The 21,482-nt window shown below is 37.3% G+C and overlaps 1 protein-coding gene across 5 annotated transcripts; it reads left to right on the forward strand.

Annotated features, from left to right (window-relative positions):
- Positions 1-866: 866 nt before the first annotated feature.
- vegfab (vascular endothelial growth factor Ab) lies at positions 867-20,482 on the forward strand. Of its 5 annotated transcripts, none has more exons than XM_060889882.1 (8): positions 867-1,615; positions 3,722-3,764; positions 4,082-4,281; positions 9,963-10,039; positions 10,280-10,312; positions 12,695-12,766; positions 18,787-18,933; positions 19,021-20,482. In XM_060889882.1, the coding sequence occupies exons 1-8, from the start codon at positions 1,448-1,450 to the stop codon at positions 19,040-19,042; spliced, it is 762 nt and encodes a 253-aa protein (XP_060745865.1). In that variant the 5' UTR covers positions 867-1,447; the 3' UTR covers positions 19,043-20,482. The 5 variants fall into 5 exon arrangements, with proteins under 5 accessions (XP_060745865.1, XP_060745866.1, XP_060745867.1 ...); XM_060889883.1 differs by having other exon boundaries at positions 4,085-4,281; XM_060889884.1 differs by lacking the exon at positions 12,695-12,766.
- Positions 20,483-21,482: the final 1,000 nt, after the last annotated feature.

Genomic DNA, 21,482 nt, shown 5'->3' on the forward strand with positions numbered 1-21,482 from the left:
GTCGACTGGCATGCACGCACGCACGCACGCACACACACCTGTACGTGGAGAAAGACACACACACGATGACGAATATGATATGATTACACCCAAATTTTCCGATTATGGCAGACCGGCACCGAAAGAGGCGACGTGCGGTCATGTGGTTACCGTCAGAGTCCGGCTCAGTTTGCGCATTCCTCTTTACGCACTCGGAAGCCTAGTGCTATTTCAGCCAGAGGACATCGGTGTTAAGTACGAAATGAAGGGGTGTAATTTAGGAAAGCACCTATAACACGGTGACATAACTGATCCATGGCAATTATGGGCTGTGTTCAAGTCTAATAAGGTGATGTGATCCTTAGAGTAAGTTGCAGTGCAGAAATCCAGTAGTTATTTTATATAACAATAATAATAATAATAATAATAATAATAATAATAATAATAATAATAATAATAGTAATAATAGTAGTAATAATAATAACAACAACAAAAACAATAATAATAATAATAATAATAATAATAATAATAATAATAATAATAATAGAATTAAATATAAAGTAGTTTTTGAGCTCATTTCTTTCTTCTCTTATATCTTAAAGACTCCTGGTGAAGATCAGACCATTAACAGCACGGGACTTTCATATTGCAGTGGATAAAAGGGATTAAGAGTGTTCTAGTCCCCAGTTGTAGTTGTTTTTTTGTTTTTTTTCTATCTTTTAAGGTGTACGTTTAGTTTGACTGCTGCGTTATGCGGCACTACGTTGACACGTTTTTACAAAAAGAAAGAGCTGTAGACACGCCCACCGCGGTACTGGCCAATCAGATGCGCTCATATGGAGTTTCAACCTCGGTGCGCTGCCCGAGTGACCGACAGTTGAAACCCCTCGAGTGCGCCGCTTTAGCTTGGCGCGCGGTGTCACGTCTCCGACTCAAAGACTCAAAAAAAAAAAAAAAAAAAAGAAAGAAAGAAAGAAAAATCTTTTGCGGTAAAAGTGCTGGAAACCCACCAGGAAGCGGGATCTGAAGTTTTTTTTATATTCAGCAGCAGCAGATAGAGACATCCCAGCTTTTACCGGGCACTTACAGCTTTTGCGCAAGGGGTTGCCAGGTTGTGATCCTCTGAGCCACTACAGCTCAAAGTTACATCAGAGTCCGACTTTCCCCTCGAACTCGTTTAAAAAATTAACCAGCCGAATGACAAGTCAAATCATGGGATTATTCGACTACTGTGATGTGGATTGTAAAGCCGTTTGAGCAAAAGCTCATTTTGCGTCGGGACCATGTGAGTGGATTCGCGTCGTGGCTTCTGACGTTTCTGGATATTTTAAAAATCATCGGCAACAGTTGAAGTAGACGTCCTTTCTGTCCTTTCTGTCCTTTCCATCAGGTGTCTTGTCTCGTGGGACCAAAATGGGACTTTAGCCTGGTTAGTTCTCCTGACCCGCATCTTTAGGAAGCTCTATCCATGTCTGCCCTGTTTTCTGAGACTCTCTCTGATGCTTTTGAACAAGTTCGCCTATCATACGATAGGATTTTAAACCGACTTTCGCGTTGCGCCATGTCAGTCATGAACTTGGCCGTGCGCTTGTTGCAGTTGTTTTGTGTGACGCTCCTCTATTTCTCAGCTGTCAAGGTAAGTTTGCGTGTGCGCGCTCACACTGTGTACTTTTTGTCATGCGTTCTGGATCGCACTAGTAGCGCGTTTGACAAGGACGTCCTTGTCACTGAGGTCACTGACCGTGTTCTTGTCTACACCTCACTAAATGTATAATATCCTATTGCAAATGAACGCTGCTTATTCTGATCACGCGTTTCTTTTGAGATAACCATCATGAACTTGAAGGTTGGACGGTAATTACTACCAGCGTGCGCGCGTCTCGTGTCTGTGTGTGTGTGTGTGTGTGTGTGCGTGCGTGCGTGTGTGTGTGTGTTCGTTCGACTGAAGAGGAGAGTGTGATTTTTGTGAAGGCCTCGTCAAGCCACCTTGGTAATATTAAAGGCGCAGTGTGCTTATGGAGCTGTGCCAGTCCAGACTAAACCCAGGGTGCCTGAACATTACGCTTAGACACTTTTGTCCTTTCACTAATCACGAGCACATTGTGTCAAGTTAACACCTACAATCATCAATAAACGCTTGTGCATTTGGCATTTCTTGTTAACTTAACAAAGATTTTGATCTTCACTGTTCATTTAAAGTTATATATGTTTAGTAGTCTATATGTTGTGTTCTGAGCTGATCCTAATCCTGTGTTTTCTGGCATTCATCATACAACTTTCAGTGTTTTACTAATGATCGTAGTAGCTGAGCACCGAACTAAAGTAAAACATCCTGTTTTGAAACAAGTACTGACATAGACCACATTTGTACACACACTTTGCCTTAAAACATATCAAGTGAGTTAGCACAAGATGAATAGTCCCACTGGGCACAGTAACATCCCCAGTGGTGAATACAATATCCACAGTGTTAATTTAAGTCCAACTGGACACAATGGAACACTGTAACAGTTGATTCATTATTTTAGGTTTTCAGCATTGGGGTATCAGTTCAACACTGGGGATTTGTGCTGTGTGAATAGATTTGATCTGCTAATGATGACACTCTGAAGATGTGGAGCATGTTCGGAGCATGATGGAGTTAGCAGGGAGGCAGAGGGTTTACTGAGATAGCAGTGGATTGTAATGTTAACAGAAATAAACTGTCGCTTCAGGTTCAGGTGGAGTAATTTCATTAATAAGCTGGTTCATGAGTAAATGTGTATGAGTTTGTGTTACATCATGGGATGATCAGCGTGGATTTATTTTGACAGCTTGGGATGTATTCTTAATTTTTGAAAACTGTGCTTCTTTGCAAGTCAAAACATGATGGAACAAGACACAGAGTTTTACGTGGGAGTGTTTGACAACCAGATCATTGTTTAGCCATTGGGAATTGGGCAAAGAGCGCACCCTATCAATAGCAGCTATTTCGTTAGATTTACACAGTATGAAACAGCTTGACAGTGTGAGAAATGTGACACCAAACTTGGGTAACACCCAGTTTAGAGTCCTATACTTTGCCAAATCGTCTGACTTAATAGTGTTTCAGGCCAACTTTTTTATATGCAGTTATTCATCAGGTGAAGCAGACAAGTGACATTGTAAGGCAATCTAAGTTGCATTAATGTAGGTCAAAGATAGCATGGTACTTTCATGCCAACTACGATTGGGTACAATCTCGTGAATAGGAGTAATGATTTAATAGCTTTACATAGTCTGTACCTATGTCTTGTCATGGATTAGTGAATGTTTCCTTTCTAGGCTGGAGAGCTTTTGGTTTTCCTTGCTTTGGCAGCAATCCCAAAATTACGTCACTGTAGGAACTGACATGCAATGAATGACAGAGGTTGCATCATCAGTGATATTTGCATGACATTACAGTACCTGAGCGAGCCACACTTTTTTTTTTTTCCCAAACTAAATTTGTAGGCAGGGCAGTAAATTCAATGACAGAAACCAGGATTTACTAAAGATGACAAGCAGGGCATCCAAATACAGTATGTAGTAAGTGTATGCCGTATAGTATGTGTATGCCGTGTAGTAAGTGTATGCCGTCTAAAAGTTCCATCTATTAAAATAGCATTGTTTGAAATTGTGCCTCATCAGTTGTTTTGTTATTTTGCATCGATTTATTTCATTCAAGTAAAATCGTTAAAAAGTTTTAGTTCAAGTTCTGACTACGTTGATTTCTTTTCCACAGAGTGCCTACATCCCCAAAGAGAATGGAGGCATCACAAATGAGGGTAAGTTAAGAATAAAAAAAAATAAAAAAAAAAAATAAATAAATAATATATATATATATTCATTAATTATTAATTAAGCAATAATTTGTTTAGGTTTTATCACGTCTAAATTTCCATGAATAGGGCACCCTCTGCTGGGCAAATATAGAACTTTCTGCACTTGATTCTCACACAAAACAGAATTTAATTGGTTGTGCGTAGATTGTGTGTACCAATTTGTACCAATTGGCTCACAACCCTCTAAAACTAGACTTTCACACAAATATCAGACAGTATTATCACCCACTTTCCAACACAACTGGGTTTGTATCCTTCAGCAGTCGTACCCTTTACCGAGGTCTACAATAAGTCGATGTGCCGGCCACGGGAGATGCTGGTGGAGGTCCATCAGGAGTATCCCGATGACATTGAGCACATTTTCATTCCGTCATGTGTGGTGCTCATGCGCTGTGCTGGCTGCTGCAATGACGAGATGTTGGAGTGCAAACCCACTGCCACACGCAACATCACCATGGAGGTCAGAAAGCCACTCACTGTTTGTCTGCTATGATTTATATCATGTGTCTTTGTGTCTTCGTGTTATTTTGCTTCTGTCTATATTGGCTTTGTCCAAGCACCCTGTTCTTTGTAAGGTTTTACTTTAGAGACTTTCAACCATCTCAACCATCATTCAAGTTACTAAGCTAACGATGTACTAAGTGTAAATTTACTAACCAACAAGTATTACATTTTTATATAAATATTGTCCTGGGGCTTTCTATTATACACCCACACATTATTTATAAATATGCTGTACATTTGGACATTGGCACAGTTTTTGTTATCCTGGTTGTCTACCTCAGTATATATCAAACGTGACCTACGTACAGACATTCAGCTTTAATTTAGTAAAAAAAAAAAGTAATTATAAATGAAATTGTCCTTTTCAATAATCAGGTACAAGTTCCCTTTGTGAGTTAATGACTGCTTGTCTGGATGCAACCCTTTAGATTACACCAGAAGCTGAGTTTCTTCCCTGGTGATTTTAGGTAGTCATTTACTGCAGTTGTCTACAGTTGTTTGTTCTTGGGGTGTTTTGCCTTCAGCTTGTGAAATGAAAGCTTAATTAGATTCGGATCAGGTGATTCACTTCAACTTCCTTGCCTACAGTACAGAAAGTCTTGGGTTGCTTTTGAAGTGCGCTTCATGTCATTGTCCATCTGCACTGTAGTGTAGTGTGCTGCCCACTGAGGTTTTTTTTTTCTTCTTCTTTTTTTCCTTCACCAGAAAAAGATTTTATCGTCATCCCCCAGAGTTGTTTTCTGTGGACCTGAGTTCAACTGAGTGTTCTTTATTTTGTTTATAAGAATGTGCCAAATTAAGAAACCTTACTGATGGCTTGCTTCATTGGCTGTGACAGCTCTTTGGACTCGTATTGAGATTTAACTGCAACAGATTCCAAATGCTACAACTAGTACTAATATTAATACTAATTTAACAATGTTGTAATTACAACATTGTTCAGCCAATTAGGATGTTCTATAAAATCCCTCAACTTAAATCTGTTAAATATCCATAATTAAATTTAAACGCCAATATCCAATATTCATTCATTCATTCATTCATTCATTCATTCATTTTCTACCACTTATCCGAACTACCTCGGGTCACGGGGAGCCTGTGCCTATCTCAGGCGTCATCGGGCATCAAGGCAGGATACACCCTGGACGGAGTGCCAACCCATCGCAGGGCACACACACACACTCTCATTCACTCACACAATCACACACTACGGACAATTTTCCAGAGATGCCAATCAACCTACCATGCATGTCTTTGGACCGGGGGAGGAAACCGGAGTACCCGGAGGAAACCCCCGAGGCACGGGGAGAACATGCAAACTCCACACACACAAGGCGGAGGCGGGAATCGAACCCCCAACCCTGGAGGTGTGAGGCAAACGTGCTAACCACTAAGCCACCGTGCCCCCCCCAATATCCAATAGTAGACACCTAAATCTTATGGACTATATACCACTTCTGATGACAATATTATAAAGCCAAGTCAAGGCTTTTTATTTTGCTAATCACTAAAGACATTTGAGTTGAGATCGAACATAAATATAAAATGATTTTCAGCATTTGTTACCTGACATTTATATCTAGATGTATTAACCAACTGAGAACATAGTGACTGAACATCTAATCTTAAGGTGAACAAAGTCTCAAATGTAATTTAAAGTGAATAACACTAAATATTCTGTTGCATCAATCCAGTGACCTGCGGACACCACCAAGCTGTTGTACACTTGTAGCTTCTTTCGGTTTGTTTTAGGTTGTTTCTTCCTTCAGTCTTGTCTCCAGGAGGTGAAATGCTGCTTAATTGGATTATTGACCTGGTCAGTCTAAACCATCCACTTTTCCCCCTGACGGAGTCCTTTGTTGAGTCGGCTCATTGTCTTGAATGACGACGCTCCTCTCATGTAGATTGGATAGATTTCCGTGTAAATTGGTAAAACAGAATATTTCTGCAGACATCTGAATTCATTCTGCTGCTAACTTCATGCGCTACATCACAAAGATAAATAGTCCAAGCCATATGACATGATATCCACCGTGTTTGACCCATCATGATTAAATCCTTTGTCTACACTTTGGCCTTTCCAATACTTTGAGGTAGAAGTTAATCTTCATTCCAGGATTTATTTATTTTTTTTGGCTCGTCTTTGTTTTTCTACAAATTCCGTACTATCCTTCTGATTCATACAGTACATCTTGTGGTATGGCCTCCATGTTTCTGCTCTTCAAGTCTTCTTCAAACTGTGTAATGTTATACCTTCACCCTGCCCTGTGGAGGTACTGTAGCTGTTGAAATCACTGACTGTTGGTGTTAGGTTTTCCTTCACAGTTCTCATAATGTTTTTGTCATCAAATGCTGTTGTTTTCCTTGGCTGACCTGTTCGATGACTGTTTGTTAGTACGCCAGTGGTTTCTTTTTTCCTCAGGACATTCCAAATTGTTGTCCTGGTTATGCTCAATGCTTGTGAAATGGATTCTCCCTCATTTCTCAACTTCAGAGACAACTCTTTAGTCTTCATGTTGGTTTATCCTTTATATCAACACATGCAATCTGCACAGGTGAAACCCAGGGATAAAACCAAGAATAGACCAGGATAGACCTGGTCAACAAGAAACACTTATATAAATATATAATAAATATACTGTAGCACAACCAACAGTGAGCCTTATAATTCCAATACCTTTGGAGGGAATTGTATATAACATAAAAATAATTGCATTGGATGAGCATTCAGATGTTGTTTACAACTATCTTTGGAGGTTTGAGCCAATGGATCCTGAAGGATTCACTGCTCCAAAAAAATGCCTGATCCTTCTTATGGAGGTCAGCAGAACTAGCTTGTCAGCATGGTCTGGACTGTTTGGCATAGGGACAAAAATTCTATATGGATATATGGCTATGGATCGTTTTAACTTTGACCTGTGTACCCTGGCTCAATTGCATCTTGCGTACTGTCAGCTTCAGAATTATTGGCAACCCTGGAAAAGGAAGTCATCCATGAAATGATACCAAATTTTGTATGCTGTATGTCATAAATCACACGTCTGAAAATGCCTTTGTCTTTTACTCAGTCGTCAACCAAAGGTGCCAATAATTCTGAAGTTCTGAATATATGTGTGCCATTTTCCTGTTATCACTACACAATGTGTTCTAAGCATACATAAACTGTGGTTGCTTACTACTCAGTCGTGACTTGTAGCTATGTAAATAATGATTAAGGCTGGATTAGGTACTTTATGCGTTATAGCCTCGAACCTCAAAGTTCGCAATTGGGAATGTAACTGTTTTTATTTCTAGTCCGCGTACACGTGCGTTCCAATAATGACGTTACGATGAAATATAATATTCATAATACTTTATGAGACTAAGAAAGATTCAGAAGACATGTTAATAGTGGAAAATTCCACCCTTTAAATACAGCGTATTTTGCGGTGAGCATCACGAATCAAATGTACATATTTTATTTGTCCCAATACCATGTCTTCAAGCCTAGATTGGTCTCCTACAATGCCTTTAGCGTATGATCTCATACTTACCTATTAACACACACTGGTCCTTTATTTACATGTCGTATTCATACGACAGTCTCCAGTTAACATGCAAATCAACCAAGTTAAAAATATTTCCCTTAAAGTTACTTGCACTCCAAGAAGATGCAAGTTTTCTACTACAGATTTCCCAAAGGAGTGATAATAATAGGAGAAAAAGGAGCAAAAAATAATAAACTGGAATGACACGATTAATAATTTGGGGTTTTTTTCAGTCTTGACTCACTACTAGAAAAATCTGGTCTTTTATTTTTCTTGTTCAAAATGTCTCACGTCTTTCTCTGTTTGTTTCCGTGTTGTTCACACTTACGTACATATTATCTAATAATTTGCTTTCTTTTTTAAGCTTTATTTGAAGGGCACATACTACATTCAACAAGCTGCACAATAACGTATGATGTTTGTCATAAAATAGACCAGATACCACTTAGATTACATAAGGTGTGATAAACGTTTAACTTTTTCAAGCCCACACTTCTGTCTCTGAAAAAGTAGATTTCTCTTTAGTTTAAAAAAAAAGTAAAGGTTCTGCTGTATTTACGCCACCTGGGCATCACGGTTATTATGACATCCATGTACAGTACAGCAGGGGAGAATGCAGGATTTAAAAGAAAAAATCGAGGCCTAGGTGAAAAACATCTCAAGTCAAGAGTCAAGTCAAGAAGCTTTTATTGTCATTTCAACCATATATAGCTGTTGCAGTAAAATGAGACAACGGTGCTACATAACACAAAGACAGGGCTAAAGACTTGTAAGTAGTCTAAATACCTGCAACCTGGTGCAAACAGTGCAGGACAAGACAAACAAGACAGACAAGACAGTGCAGGACAAAAGACAGTGTAGACACAAAGTTACAAGACAATACAAAAAGTACAAAAAATGCAATACACAAAAGACAATAAACAGTAAACAGTAACAGAAACAGTGCCGACCGACCAGTGTATATACTGTATGTGAATACTGAATGTTCAAACAATATTTCGTGCAGTAACATTAGAATAAACACAGTTTCTTAGCAGCAGGTCCTTGGGATAATATGTAGAATTGTGCAAAAAACAGCAAATTACTGAAATATTGTATAGTATGTGCGAAATGGCTGAGATATTGTACAATATGTGCAAAATCGGCATCTATGAAGCCACCAGTACAATATAGGCATGTTTAATTGTGTATTCCTTTCCTTTCTAATACACTGATTGCATTGCGTTGTACTTTTGTAATGTTAAAGGTTTTATTCATGCGAATCTTAGGCACATATTCAGACAATGAATATTGGAGTTGACCTACTTAACACAATCATTATTAATGCTGGAGAATTTATGAAAGCCAAATGATGTAAGAGGACATTAGCGATTTTTTGTCTGATTGCTGATTACTGTAAAAAAAAATAAATAAATAAATTTTTTTTGTTTCCGAACATCTAAAAACATCAGGCATCTGAACAGTGCCATAAATGTGAAATTGATTAACGGTTCGAGGGCTTGTTGACCAAACCTTGGCATATTATGTTAAGTTTGTTCGAAGAGGTGTTTCACAGTACAGAGGTTTATAATCTATCATGATACGGAGTAGCCAACGTCTGCATTTTAGCCGTATCATCTACAGTCTTTGACATCTGGTGTAAAAATGAACTGTGTGTAAAAATGAAATCCTTAGCACCTCTTTGGCACCTTTGCACCACCAACACTTTCAAATTAAACAGCATTTATCATTTCAGACTTCTATTAATAAGTAAATAACTAGACTCCATGGAAGAAAACACAGGCACTTTCTTCTTTAACGTCTTAAAGAAAAGAAAAAAAAATACTTTGACCTAAATGATACGTAATCGAGTCTTTGTTTCTTTAATGTAATCAACTTTTTACTTTTCATCATTACCTTTATACAGTATAAATGCTTATGAATGTGTTATTAAGCCCCAGTGTAGGTATTACAGACTATTATAATAAATAAATACGTGGGTCATCACCACTAATTTTTTTTTTTTATTTAAGGACAAAATTCTAAAGGGAATGAAATGTTAAGCCTGTTGTATATATAATTTTGGCTGTGTCATGGTGTTTTTTTGTTTTATTTTTATTTTTTTTTTTAGGTACAAAAAATAAAACCCATGCGCATCAAACGCAACTATCCAATGAGTTTTGCAGAACACACTGAATGTGAATGCAGGTACAACATTTTACTGTACACAATCTCAGCATGCTGAATTTATGTTGAACTTTAACATTTCCCTTTCTTTTTACTGTTAGTCGTGGGCAGTAATCTGTAGAGGTTTGCTCCGTGAGGGGCTTCCTAACTTGTGTAGAGATAAGAGGCACTACAGCTTTTTAATTTTGTACTTTCAGCTCTGTTGATGTCCAAAACGGTACGCAGAATTGTAACTCTCTTTCTCTCTCTGTTTCATTTTAGAGTAAAGAAAGCAATGCAGGAGAATACAGAGAAGTAAGTACACACATTTTCAGTTCCTGATTGTCTATGTGTTTGGCAAGATATCACTGGTATCAGTAGCTCCATTTCTTTTCCTTTCTTTTTTCCATTCTCATTCCTTTTGGACTGGAATATGAATCCTATCTAGAGCTTTCACGTGTCTCCTTTTATGTAACGTTTATTGCCATGTATTATGTAGTAAAGTTTATCATAGTCATCGGCAATCAATCACGATTATCGTCATTCACAGGAGTTAGCTATATTTAGTATAAATATTCATGTTTATTGCCTAAGTGTAGTTTATGATTCAGTAGTAAAGGTAGCTTTGCCAAACAGCATTCAACATTTTGGACTCTTATGCCGAGGTCAGTGTATTTACAGTGCGCCACTATTTAGCAGTTCATGGTGTGTGTTAATGCTAACACGTTCAGTAACCTTTTTATGATTTAAAGTAAACAGTTGATGGGGAGTTCATAGTCTCTGATATCTTTAGTGGTCTCAGATAAGAGCGAGCTTTTGATTCTGGCTTCTACACTTTATGATTTTCTTCTAAGACACTAAACTGCCTTATCTCAGAGTTGAAAGGAAGCATAGCAAGATCAACATCTGCTTTTGTGTATCTCAATTATTGGTACCTTTGTCCTTTGTGGTGTTCACAGAGAAACTTGTTGCGGGTCAAGAATATCGAGGTGGTGTCTGGAGGCAAAGGTTATACTGGAGAATGTTGTTGCGCTGTCTGGTAAACAACTGTGCGCTAGCTGTGGGGAAATATATGGCTATAAAACATAGTGGATGGATTTCATTACTATTGCCCATATATAATATGCAAATTATCTTCCAAGCTTCCTTCTGGATTCTGGACCACTTTCATAGCCACATCACATAACAATAAATTAAAGCAACCGCAGATAAGAGTTTCACATTTTTATAGTTAAACAACACCTGAAGCAGAACCATTGCTCTGACTGAATACAGCTTCTTTATAAATCTACTTGGATATTCTAGGAGCTCAAGTGATTCAAGATTTCAAGAAGAAAATAATTGTGGCCAAAGTGTTGGCCAACTCAACTAGCCTTAACACTTTAATTAGAAATCTATAAAGTTCTAGAGTTATAAAGTTCTGTCAGGATCAAGAGATAAATGAGGTTTGGGGTGTTTTGACATTTCGGTTAGCAAGACTTTAAAGCAGTGTTCAGACTCAAAAAGGTCAACTTTGAATGCACATGAAATAACATTTACATCTGAAGCTTATTATTTTGTAAGCTCAACTACTGTTTGGTGTTATATTACCTGTTTTTTTCATCTGACTATTGCTTATTAAGCATCCCTCAGTCTCTGTAAATACTGTAGCTAATACATGGTACCAATCTCAGGCATTTAAGCCTATAAAGCCTATTGAGAAAGTTATATTTTCTAAGACATTAGATTCATGCTGAAATATTAGATTTAAACAGTTTAAACATTAAAAGGCCATCAGGTACTGTTTTCTCTCCATTGAGTATGTCTATGGCATACAACTAAAACTATCTGCTTTTTCAGCTTTGTATAAAGCTTGAAGTCTGTCAAAGTATAAATACGACATGAATAATGATCGTCTAAACAGCGAGCAAGTTTATACGGTTCATTCATTTTTTTGCACCTAAATATCAAGGAGAAATTTAGAACACTAAGGTCATTAAGTGTCTCCGAAACCGAGCTGTTATTCTCTCTTCATATAATAATTGTGATACATTTAAAAACGGCAAACTAAACAGCTCTACTTCATTTTTTTAAAAGTAAGTAAACATAAATACATTTAAATCATCGATTGACAGATGTCTTCTGTGAAGACAGATTAATGAAGGGTCTGGTAAAGGAATAACTGGCTTTAGATGTGTCCACATGGTCACTGTTAGTAGAAGGGAATGTGAGTTATTTTGTTTATCTGCTTGACTTGCCACAGGAAGGAGATCCGATTCAATTGAAATTCAGAAATTTCTGCCAGTTTGTTCATTAAACAAAACACATGTAACTTTCATTGCTTACTATCAAATAACAGGTTGCCATTTCTGGTCAATATTTTAAGCTAATCCTCGCTGTGTTTGAAATATTTGTCATTTGTGTCTCTACTTTCATCTGCCATGTCATCCATTTTAAAAATCACATTAGTGTTGTGTTGTATTGTCTCCCCTTTTATTTCTTCTTTATTACAAATGAGACCTAATAATATACATATATATCAAATAACACATATATATAAATATAAAATAGAATTAGACTATATAACATGCTGTGAGTCAGTTAATGCCTCTTTATTCCCCCTATTATTTTCCTCTGCATTGGCTGCTTATCTGTTGCATCATTTTCCCCAATTCAGTTGTTCTACTTCGTTGTTGTTTGTTTTTGTTCCTTTTCCAGAAAACCCCGGAAAGGCAAGGGGAAAGGTCAAAAGGGAAAGCGAAAGAAAAACCGCGACAAAATGCGGGATTTGTATGTTACCTCAGCCTTCTCCTCCACCCACCTGCACCTGAGTGTTATGCTCTTGGTCATCAGATTAATTTGGGAGGAGATTTGTTATCTCCTTTAATTAACCAAAATCACAATTAATTAGCATTAATCCATGGCAAGTACATACTGAGAACTTACCTTCAATTTCGTTTAAAGAACCAAATAAAAATAAAAATCGCAACGCAGCTACAATCCCCAGCCTAACCTTCTTCACACTTAGGGCCTGATTTGCTAATTGACAAGTACAAAGATATGTAGGGGTGTAAACATCAGGCTTCTACATGAGGAAGTAGAATTTTGATTCTGATCTGATTTGATTAGACCTTTGAATCTACTACAATTCAGATAGTCAGATCATTACACCCCTAGCATGCAGAAACTGGCTTAAGTATACTTTACTGACCAAAAATTGTCCTAGAAAGTCCTCAGCAAATCCAGCTCTGATTGGTAACAAAAGAAATATATTAAGGGACAAGATTGTACAGATTAACAGAGCGCCCTTTGCTTTCTCCAGCTGCATGCTGCTTACAGATAATGATACTAATCCTTTAAGATCTTTGTTGAAATCTTGGCTATTGTTTTCTAAAGGGCATCTTTTTCTGTCTTTTTTTCAAGTCTGTCCTATGTTTTATGTCTTGAATGTTATTTTTCTAGTCTTTTATCAGTGGGCGTTGTTGTTGTTGAGCTTTGATAAGAAGTGAGATCAATTCTTGGTTCGGTTTCAAACCTGTGAGTTCTGTAAATCAACAGTTTGCTCTGAGACATCACTGTGTGTTTCCCTGGTTATGATTGCAGTTAATATCAAAGGCAGATGTTTTTGGGGTTAGTTAAAGAGCAGATAAAGCGTAAAGAGGCAGGGTGATGTTACGAGGACATTTTTTTTTCAATCATATACCACAGATCTTTGCTTTGCACATCTATGTGTTTTGTCAGAAATATTGAAATACACATAATAACTAAATCCCCTACAAAGAATAGCCCACTATAAGCTTATAAGATCTCCTCTCTTTGCTAATCAATTCTGTTGCAGTGACCCATGAGACATTCTTACTGACCTTCTTGTTATAATCTTGAATGAATGAACAAGGTGTTTTAGAGTTATTAAGACTGTAACAGGTTGTACAAAGTCTTATAATACATACAGTATTTTATGTATTAGGAACACTATGTTTGTTTTTCTATAAAAATTGTCTTAGACATTTATTTTGTATTTTGTTTTATTGTGTCAGTAGAAAAAAAAAAAGGTTTACAAAAAGGATCGGAGTTTTCTAAAGAAAGCAGCATATAAAGTAACAACATTAATGTTGTCTGCAAACAAAGGTAGTCAAAGTCCAAGACAAAGCTATGGCAATTTTGAAAAAGCCCAATAGGCAAGTGTGTATTTAAGGGCGCTGTTAGTCTAAGAGCGGATACTTCGTGTATATGAATATAAGCACAGATTTTACTAATTGGAATATAAAGTCAAACATGTAAACATTGAATGTGAAGCTCTATTTTTAACCTTTTTTAAATTCTTGGGATCTCTTACGCAGTCATTTATAGACATGACACTGAAGCCAATTTTCATTAGTCATTCAAAAACAAAGAGAAAATTACAGAATACTTCAACCAATTGAGACCAAATTGTTTTGACCTCCATAAATTAGGCAAATGCTATAAAAATAGCCCTGTGCCTGAAAATTCCCATGTCCGGTCGGGGCAATAATTAAGAAGATTAAGACTTATTAAGATCAACTAGAGCTGTAATGAACCTGCCTGGAACAGGACACAAGTGTATTTTTCACCCACGCAGAGTAATGAAGATGTTTAGAGAGACCAGGGATCCAGGGATCATGGTTATAGACGATTTGCAGAAGATGAGGGTCATCAAGTCTCACACTAACACAGCACATCCATGCCAACAAACTATTTAAAAGGTGTGCCAGAAAAAAAACCTTTCTTTCATCTAATGACAAATATAAGCCCTAGACACAGATGGAGCACTGCATGGAACTGCGTTCTGTGGTCAGATACCGCAAAAATAGAGCTTTTGGGCAACAAACACAAACACTAGAGGTGGGTTTGGTTATAATGAAGGATATTTATACAGAAAAGGCCTTAATCCTGTCTGCTAATTATGGTGGAGGATTTGTGAAGTTATGGGTGTTTTTTTCCTTCAGAGGCACAAGGAACCTTGTTACTTAAAATGTCACCATGAACTGCAAGAGGTATCACTGGATTTTAAATCAAGCCGCATTTACCAAGAAGGTTTAAGTGCACAAAATTGGGTCAGTGGCCACAGAATCAAGTTGTACTCAAAAAGCACTGAAAACCAATGAGGTGAACTCAAGAAAATCAAGCATTATAGAGGTCTACATGCTGTTAAGGTTCCATAAAGAGGTGTTACATAGTGCTTCGTTCAGGGGTAACAATAACTATGACCGGTGGTTTCGTTAAAATGTATAATGTGTGATTGTTTTTATGCAAATGTTAGATTTCTCTATATTTTAGTTGAGCTAATTAACCATAAACAAACATTCCCGCAACCCATGTTCCAAGGGTTCCAATAATTCTGGAGCTGATAATAATAATAATAATAACAATAATAATAATAACAATAATAATAATAATAATAATAATAATAATAATAATAATAATAATAATATATTTTACTTATTTTAACAACCTGGGGTGGTGTTCTATATTTACATTTATGGCATTTGTCAGATGCCCTTATCCAGAACGACTTCCATTCTTATCTCATTTTATAAGGGCCTTCCTCAGGGGCCCAACAGTCTCAGCTTGATGGACCTGGGATTCTAACCGACAACCTTCTGATCTGTAATGACGTTTCTTCCTTTGTGGACTACATTTGCTCCCCTGTTCAGTGGTTACTACAGAATTTATTGTACCTTAACGCAGGGATTATATTGACAGCTCTGACAGGCATTAGCTAAATGCAGAAGCCATGTGCTATGAGTCAAGGCTTGTTTGTCACATGCAAACAGAATCTAACATCTCCATTGCCTTTATAAATTCCCTCCAAAATGTTATACAAACCCAATGCAGATTGCAGATGTTTAGACAACTAGCTAATGAAAGCTTATATTTCCAAACCTTGGCAATATTTGGGTGACTTTCTAGCTAGTATTGGAGTGACTGCTCAAGGGGATAGGTAGACTAACCACATGGCAACAAACTCCAGGGTTCTCAGAACCTCAAGCATATGAAATCCCATGGATGCCACCAATGAAGAATTCCAAAAACCATACCATTTATAATTTCTTGTACAGAAATGTATAGCAGCTTCTGCCACCTTCTAGATTTGGTTTCTAAATTGGTTCCTGGAAACACTTGGTTCTTGGTTCCTTATGCATGCTAAACATGGCAGATGTTGATAATTCCGTACACACACAAATGAGTACAATCACATCAATCTTCAGGTTCTTCCACCTGCTCTGAGACACAAGCCTTGTCCTGATATTTCAGGCAATGGTGTGACAGGCATAAGAAGAAAAAACCGTGGAAGTAGGCTCAAGTGGCACAACAGTGATCATCACTGAGCTAGATGAACTAGGCACTTCAGTCAACCATAATCTTCCAAGCACCTGGTGTGGGGAATGTCCCTTATGCCAGTGATTCCGTAAAGCACTCAGAGGAAAACTATTGGCCCACTGGGTGACAGAAATCATCACCACGGCCTACAAACTGACTGAACATTCAGCCCCGTACTGTGATTTGCCTTTCAATTCCATGAGGGGTTTTCCACCCTCATGGGCACTACCTAGAGCCATGCCACTCCTGGAGCTCTGCATTGAAGCTACCTGGGCATCACTACTTAGCCTTTTGAACACCTTTTCAGGTAAGTCAGGATTTTTGTGTCAGGGATTATCCAGATGTTAAACACAATACCTGATGGTTAGAAAGGGTGAAATGGAAAGCTAGGTGCAGATATAACTGGGGTTTCTATGAACACTGGATATTCAACAGGTACGATTTTGTGAAATTACAATTTAATCATCTCTACATAATAATTCATTGGCATTACATCCAGTGATGTTTACTTTGATTATATTATATTATATTATATTATATTATATTATATTATATTATATTATATTATATTATATTATATTATATTATATTATATTATATTATATTATATTATAAGAGCTGTCTGTGTAAGAGCTAGTTACATGTGCTATATAAACAATTACAAATTCTTATCATTATAATTTCATAAAAAATGCTAATCATTACTGTGGAATAACTTAAAAATCCCCCAAATATCCGCCACTGTTGCCATTACCAATGACAGCAAGTAGCTCATGACTCCACAGAGGGTAATATTACCAGCCTTCCCTACTACGACTTCCCTTAACCTAGAAATGGTGGAAATGCTCGCTTCCAAACATTTGTTTTGCAAGTTATTTTAATGGTAAATCTCTATCAGGGATCAATAAATATTTGGATGAGATCACATTCGCTGCCCTATTTGGTTACCTGCTCTTTATTGAGCCACAGTTATATCTGTAACGAATGTTTTATCATCTTACATCAAGCTTTAGCTTTCAAAATACATAGGAAGTCAATGTAAGAGTTCAATTGTACAAAGATATTTCAGCGAGATTGTTGTGTGTCATGAACAAAAGTCTTGAAAAATAACGGTAACATTTATATACCATACAACACCAACATGGCCAGACAGTTCCTTAAAGATACAGGCAACATAAACATAGAGAATTAAATAAGCAATGTTGTGTCGATCCTGATGAAACTCCATTCAGTTATTATTACTTCTTTATAGAGTTTTACAACTTTGTTAGGATTTGTGGAATCACGTCAGTCAAGTTCAAGAACAGTTTTAAATTAAATTAATTGTGTTATTAGTAATAATCCTGGATCATGCTTGTCTTGTTTTGTGTTTTGGTCTCTGCAGTTGCGTTTATGGCTAGATATTTTATTGCTGGATTAATTTACCTTACAATGAGGTTAAAACCGTAATGTATACATTTTTTGAAAATGGTGAGCACTTATGCAAAAGTTAAGTGGTTAAGGCATTGGATTACAGATCAGAGGGTTGTGAGTTTGAATCCCATCTTTGCTACCACTGCTGGGCCTCTGAGCAAGACCCTTACTCCTCAGTTGTATAAAATAAGGTTAAAAGAATAATATAAGTTGCTCTGGATAAGGGTTTCATTCATAAGGGTTGTATTAGCTACCAGTTACTATCGTAAACAACAGGAATAACCAGAAGAAAATCATGCAAGTTTCCCCTTTCTGTTAGAAAACTAGACAGGAGGAGAATTCACCAATCCTATATTATGTTATTTAATTAATTTGCAATGGAATTGTCATATAGGTATTTTAATACTACATTAACATAAACCTGGTTGAGTATTAAATAAACTTCTGCTATCACCGCTTTTCCTATTGTCTAGCATCCACACAAAAGTCATGAGCACCTCAGGCTTATCAGTGGAATTGTACAGAGCACGTGGTTTATATATTTGATATATTTTCTTAAGACAATTTACTGTACAGAACCACAGAGTGGAATAAAAATCAGCTATTCTTCAATGTTTTTTTTTAATTATTATTATTTTGTGATTTATGTATTTATGTCAAGCATTGCCAGATTTTAAGTAGAGATAGAGGGGAGATGTCCAATGGAAATGTGTGTCTGGTGATAGATACGTGGTTACTGTGGTTACACGTCTCACACCTCAGCAGGGCTTGCAGGTGCATGCTACGCTGTGCCTAACGTCTCCAAATCCCACTGTGCACACTCAGGTGGGCCGTCCCCATGGCTACCCCGAGACTCGGCTCAACATAATTCACTGCTTGCTGATTTTTCCTGTTCAAAAAAAACTCACCCAAGCATCTTTATGTGTTGGGAGCAAGTTATAATATGCATCTCATTGACTGATTTGATTTAAATATGAAAATATTATTTTAATATTACTTAAGTCATTTCTTCTCTTTTATTTCTCTTCCTGTCCCTCGCCTGTCTCTGTCCTCAGTACTCATTGTAAACCCTGCTGCAGTACATGTTCTGACAGGAAAAAAAGGCTATACATTCAGGACCCTGAAACATGCCAGTGTACCTGCAAACACTCGGAGGCTGACTGCAAGCAAAAGCAGCTCGAGCTCAATGAGAGGACTTGCAGGTGAGGAAGTGGACGTGTGAAGCGTGTGAATGTGTGAAGTTGGATTCATCTGTTTTTTAATCCCGTTTTATCCTACCTCTGTTTTAGATGTGACAAGCCAAGGAGATGAAGAGTGATCAGCCTATATGTGCTTTTTTTTTCCTGAATTAAGGCATAAACACTAATAATTAATAGCACCGCACTTTGAACCTTCAATATAGATCTGTCAAACCCTGGACTCTTGAAGCATTCCCCTCGAATGACAGAGAGTGAGTGAGCGAGTGTGAGCGAGCAAGTCTTCCCCGTGTAAATATCACCGTAAATGTGTATATTGAGTAAAGATTTGAGTGAAGACTGAAAAGAACAGTACAAGTAGAATTGCTGCTATATTGCTGCCAGAGACGGTTGGCCGTGTCAGTGCTTTTGGCTACACATACGAATACTCACTGATGCAGCATATCACTGGATTAGCCATGTTTCCATATCCATTCATATGAACATTGACAAACAACAACGGATAGACACCTTTTAATGGGACTGAAAATGAACCGTACGTGAAAGAAGACTGGAGTTTGTCAGGACTGGCCTCTGGAAAGATAACTGAACAGTTCTGCCAGAATACGATATCCAGCGTAACTCGTCTCGTCGATGAATGGCACAAGAAACGTAGAAAAAAAAAAACAACAAACAACAGATCTTGTTTTATCTGCTTTTTCTTTTTTTTTAAGGCATGCCACTTATTCTATATGGAGATCACTTTGCCTTGATTCTGTGACTTGACTTCATTCTCTACTGAACGACAGATGACTACTTGAGATTTATGGTCACTTATTTCTTTAAAATTGTGTGTATCTTTATTTTTTTTTTCTGTCATTCAGCTTACAATCACAAAATGGAGAATGCAAACACACAAGGTCATTCGAATGTTTATTAATATCCATTTTATCACACGACCCCTCAAGTCCATAATTTATATTTTCAGTATTCTTACTGTCCATATTTAATTGGTTCTATTTATGTGCAGTGTTATATTCTGATCTCTTTCTAATCATTGTTATCGTCGATCTGACGATCCGAAGAAAGCGAGTACATTCCCTCAGCTGATCATTTCTGTCTTTTCAGTTTGCCTCAAAAATGTTTTTCTCTGCATATATAAGGGTTGTGCGCTTTCTAAAAAAAAAAGCTAGGTGTGTGTGTGTGTGTGTGCGTGTTTGTGTGTGTGTGTGTGTGTGTGTGTGTGTGAGAGAGAGAGATTGAGGCAGTGTGTAGTATTAGAGACAGGGAAACTAAACTAGACTTGTGAGTGTGTTTTGAAGGCTCTTTACCTATAACAATAAAATCTAGCCAAAAGAAATCTTAGGCTACCAAACACCTGCTACTTTTTATTTTATTTTATTGTTGTCATGTAGAAAAGGTTGCCAAGTTTAGTTTATTTACATTCTCAGTTATTTATTTACTCCCTGTACATATGTCTAGATTTAAGGTCTTTTTTTTTGTGTTTGTGTAATGTAGTAAAGTATATTTATTTTCAAATTATATTACTTTTTTTTCTATAAAATGTTTGAAAATCTGTGCTTTTCTCTGATCATTGTGTTTTATGGTACAATTCCATTAAAACATACTTTATACTCTATAAAATTAAATTAAATCGTAGTCTGGGGCAATTTTCAAATATTAACTTCAAGTTAATGTGTCAAAAGAATCATGTCTTTCAAAGAAACGAAGAAAAACAAATATTCTAGTTTTCACCATAATAATTAATCAGTAATTAAATGATTTGAACATGATGGGGGGGGGGGGGGGGGTCTTCTTTAAAGGTTTCGTAGGGTGAATACACGTTTTTAGCTTCTTGGTTTTATTGACAATTACTATATAAAATTTGAGAATTTAGCCAAAAATCCGGGGGGGGGGCCTGGCTGGCTTAGTGGTTAGCACGTTCTCCTCACACCTCCAGGGTTGGGGGATCGATTCCCGCCTCCACCTTGTGAATGAGAGTGAATGAGAGTGTGTGTGTGTGCCCTGTGATGGGTTGGCACTCCCTCCAGGGTGTGTCCTGCTTTGATGCCCGATGACGCCTCAGATAGGCACAGGCTCCCCGTGACCCGAGGTAGTTCGGATAAGCGGTAGAAGATGAGTGAGTGCGAGCCAAAAATCAGTTCAAAAATGACAATTTAATAGACATCTAATTTCAGACCCATGAGAACATGTTCCTCCACACAGTGAGGGATGAGAAAAAATATTTGGCAATATTTAGAGCTTTCAACAAATTAACGAATCAAATACTGTACTTCGAATTCAACACACACACACAAAAAAATCATTGTTTTGCAATGACTACCTGATTCACGGGAAACATGTGGTCTATGTTGCTGAGAGCAGTCCACAAAAACTTTTTTTTTTTTTTTACATATACTTTGCTTAGTGCATTTAAATCAAACCTTGGTGTGTGTTCATTTATGGTCCATTTTGTTTAGGCAGGTCAAAACACAACAATTGCACTTGTTTTACAGACCGAAACAACTGGACCAAGTCTGGCTCTTGTTTCAAGTGAACTCTAGTGCGGTCAACTG

This window comes from Tachysurus vachellii, chromosome 16, assembly GCF_030014155.1.
Source record: "Tachysurus vachellii isolate PV-2020 chromosome 16, HZAU_Pvac_v1, whole genome shotgun sequence".
Lineage (NCBI taxonomy): Eukaryota > Metazoa > Chordata > Actinopteri > Siluriformes > Bagridae > Tachysurus > Tachysurus vachellii.

Bases quoted from the DNA above. Each gene is read 5' to 3' on its own strand.
- vegfab (XM_060889882.1), top strand. From the start codon at position 1,448: ATGTCTGCCCTGTTTTCTGAGACTCTCTCTGATGCTTTTGAACAAGTT. The intron at 4,282-9,962 runs GTCAGAAAGCCA...TTTTTTTTTTAG, and splicing joins CACGCAACATCACCATGGAG to GTACAAAAAATAAAACCCAT. The intron at 18,934-19,020 runs GTGAGGAAGTGG...CCTCTGTTTTAG, and splicing joins CTCAATGAGAGGACTTGCAG to ATGTGACAAGCCAAGGAGAT.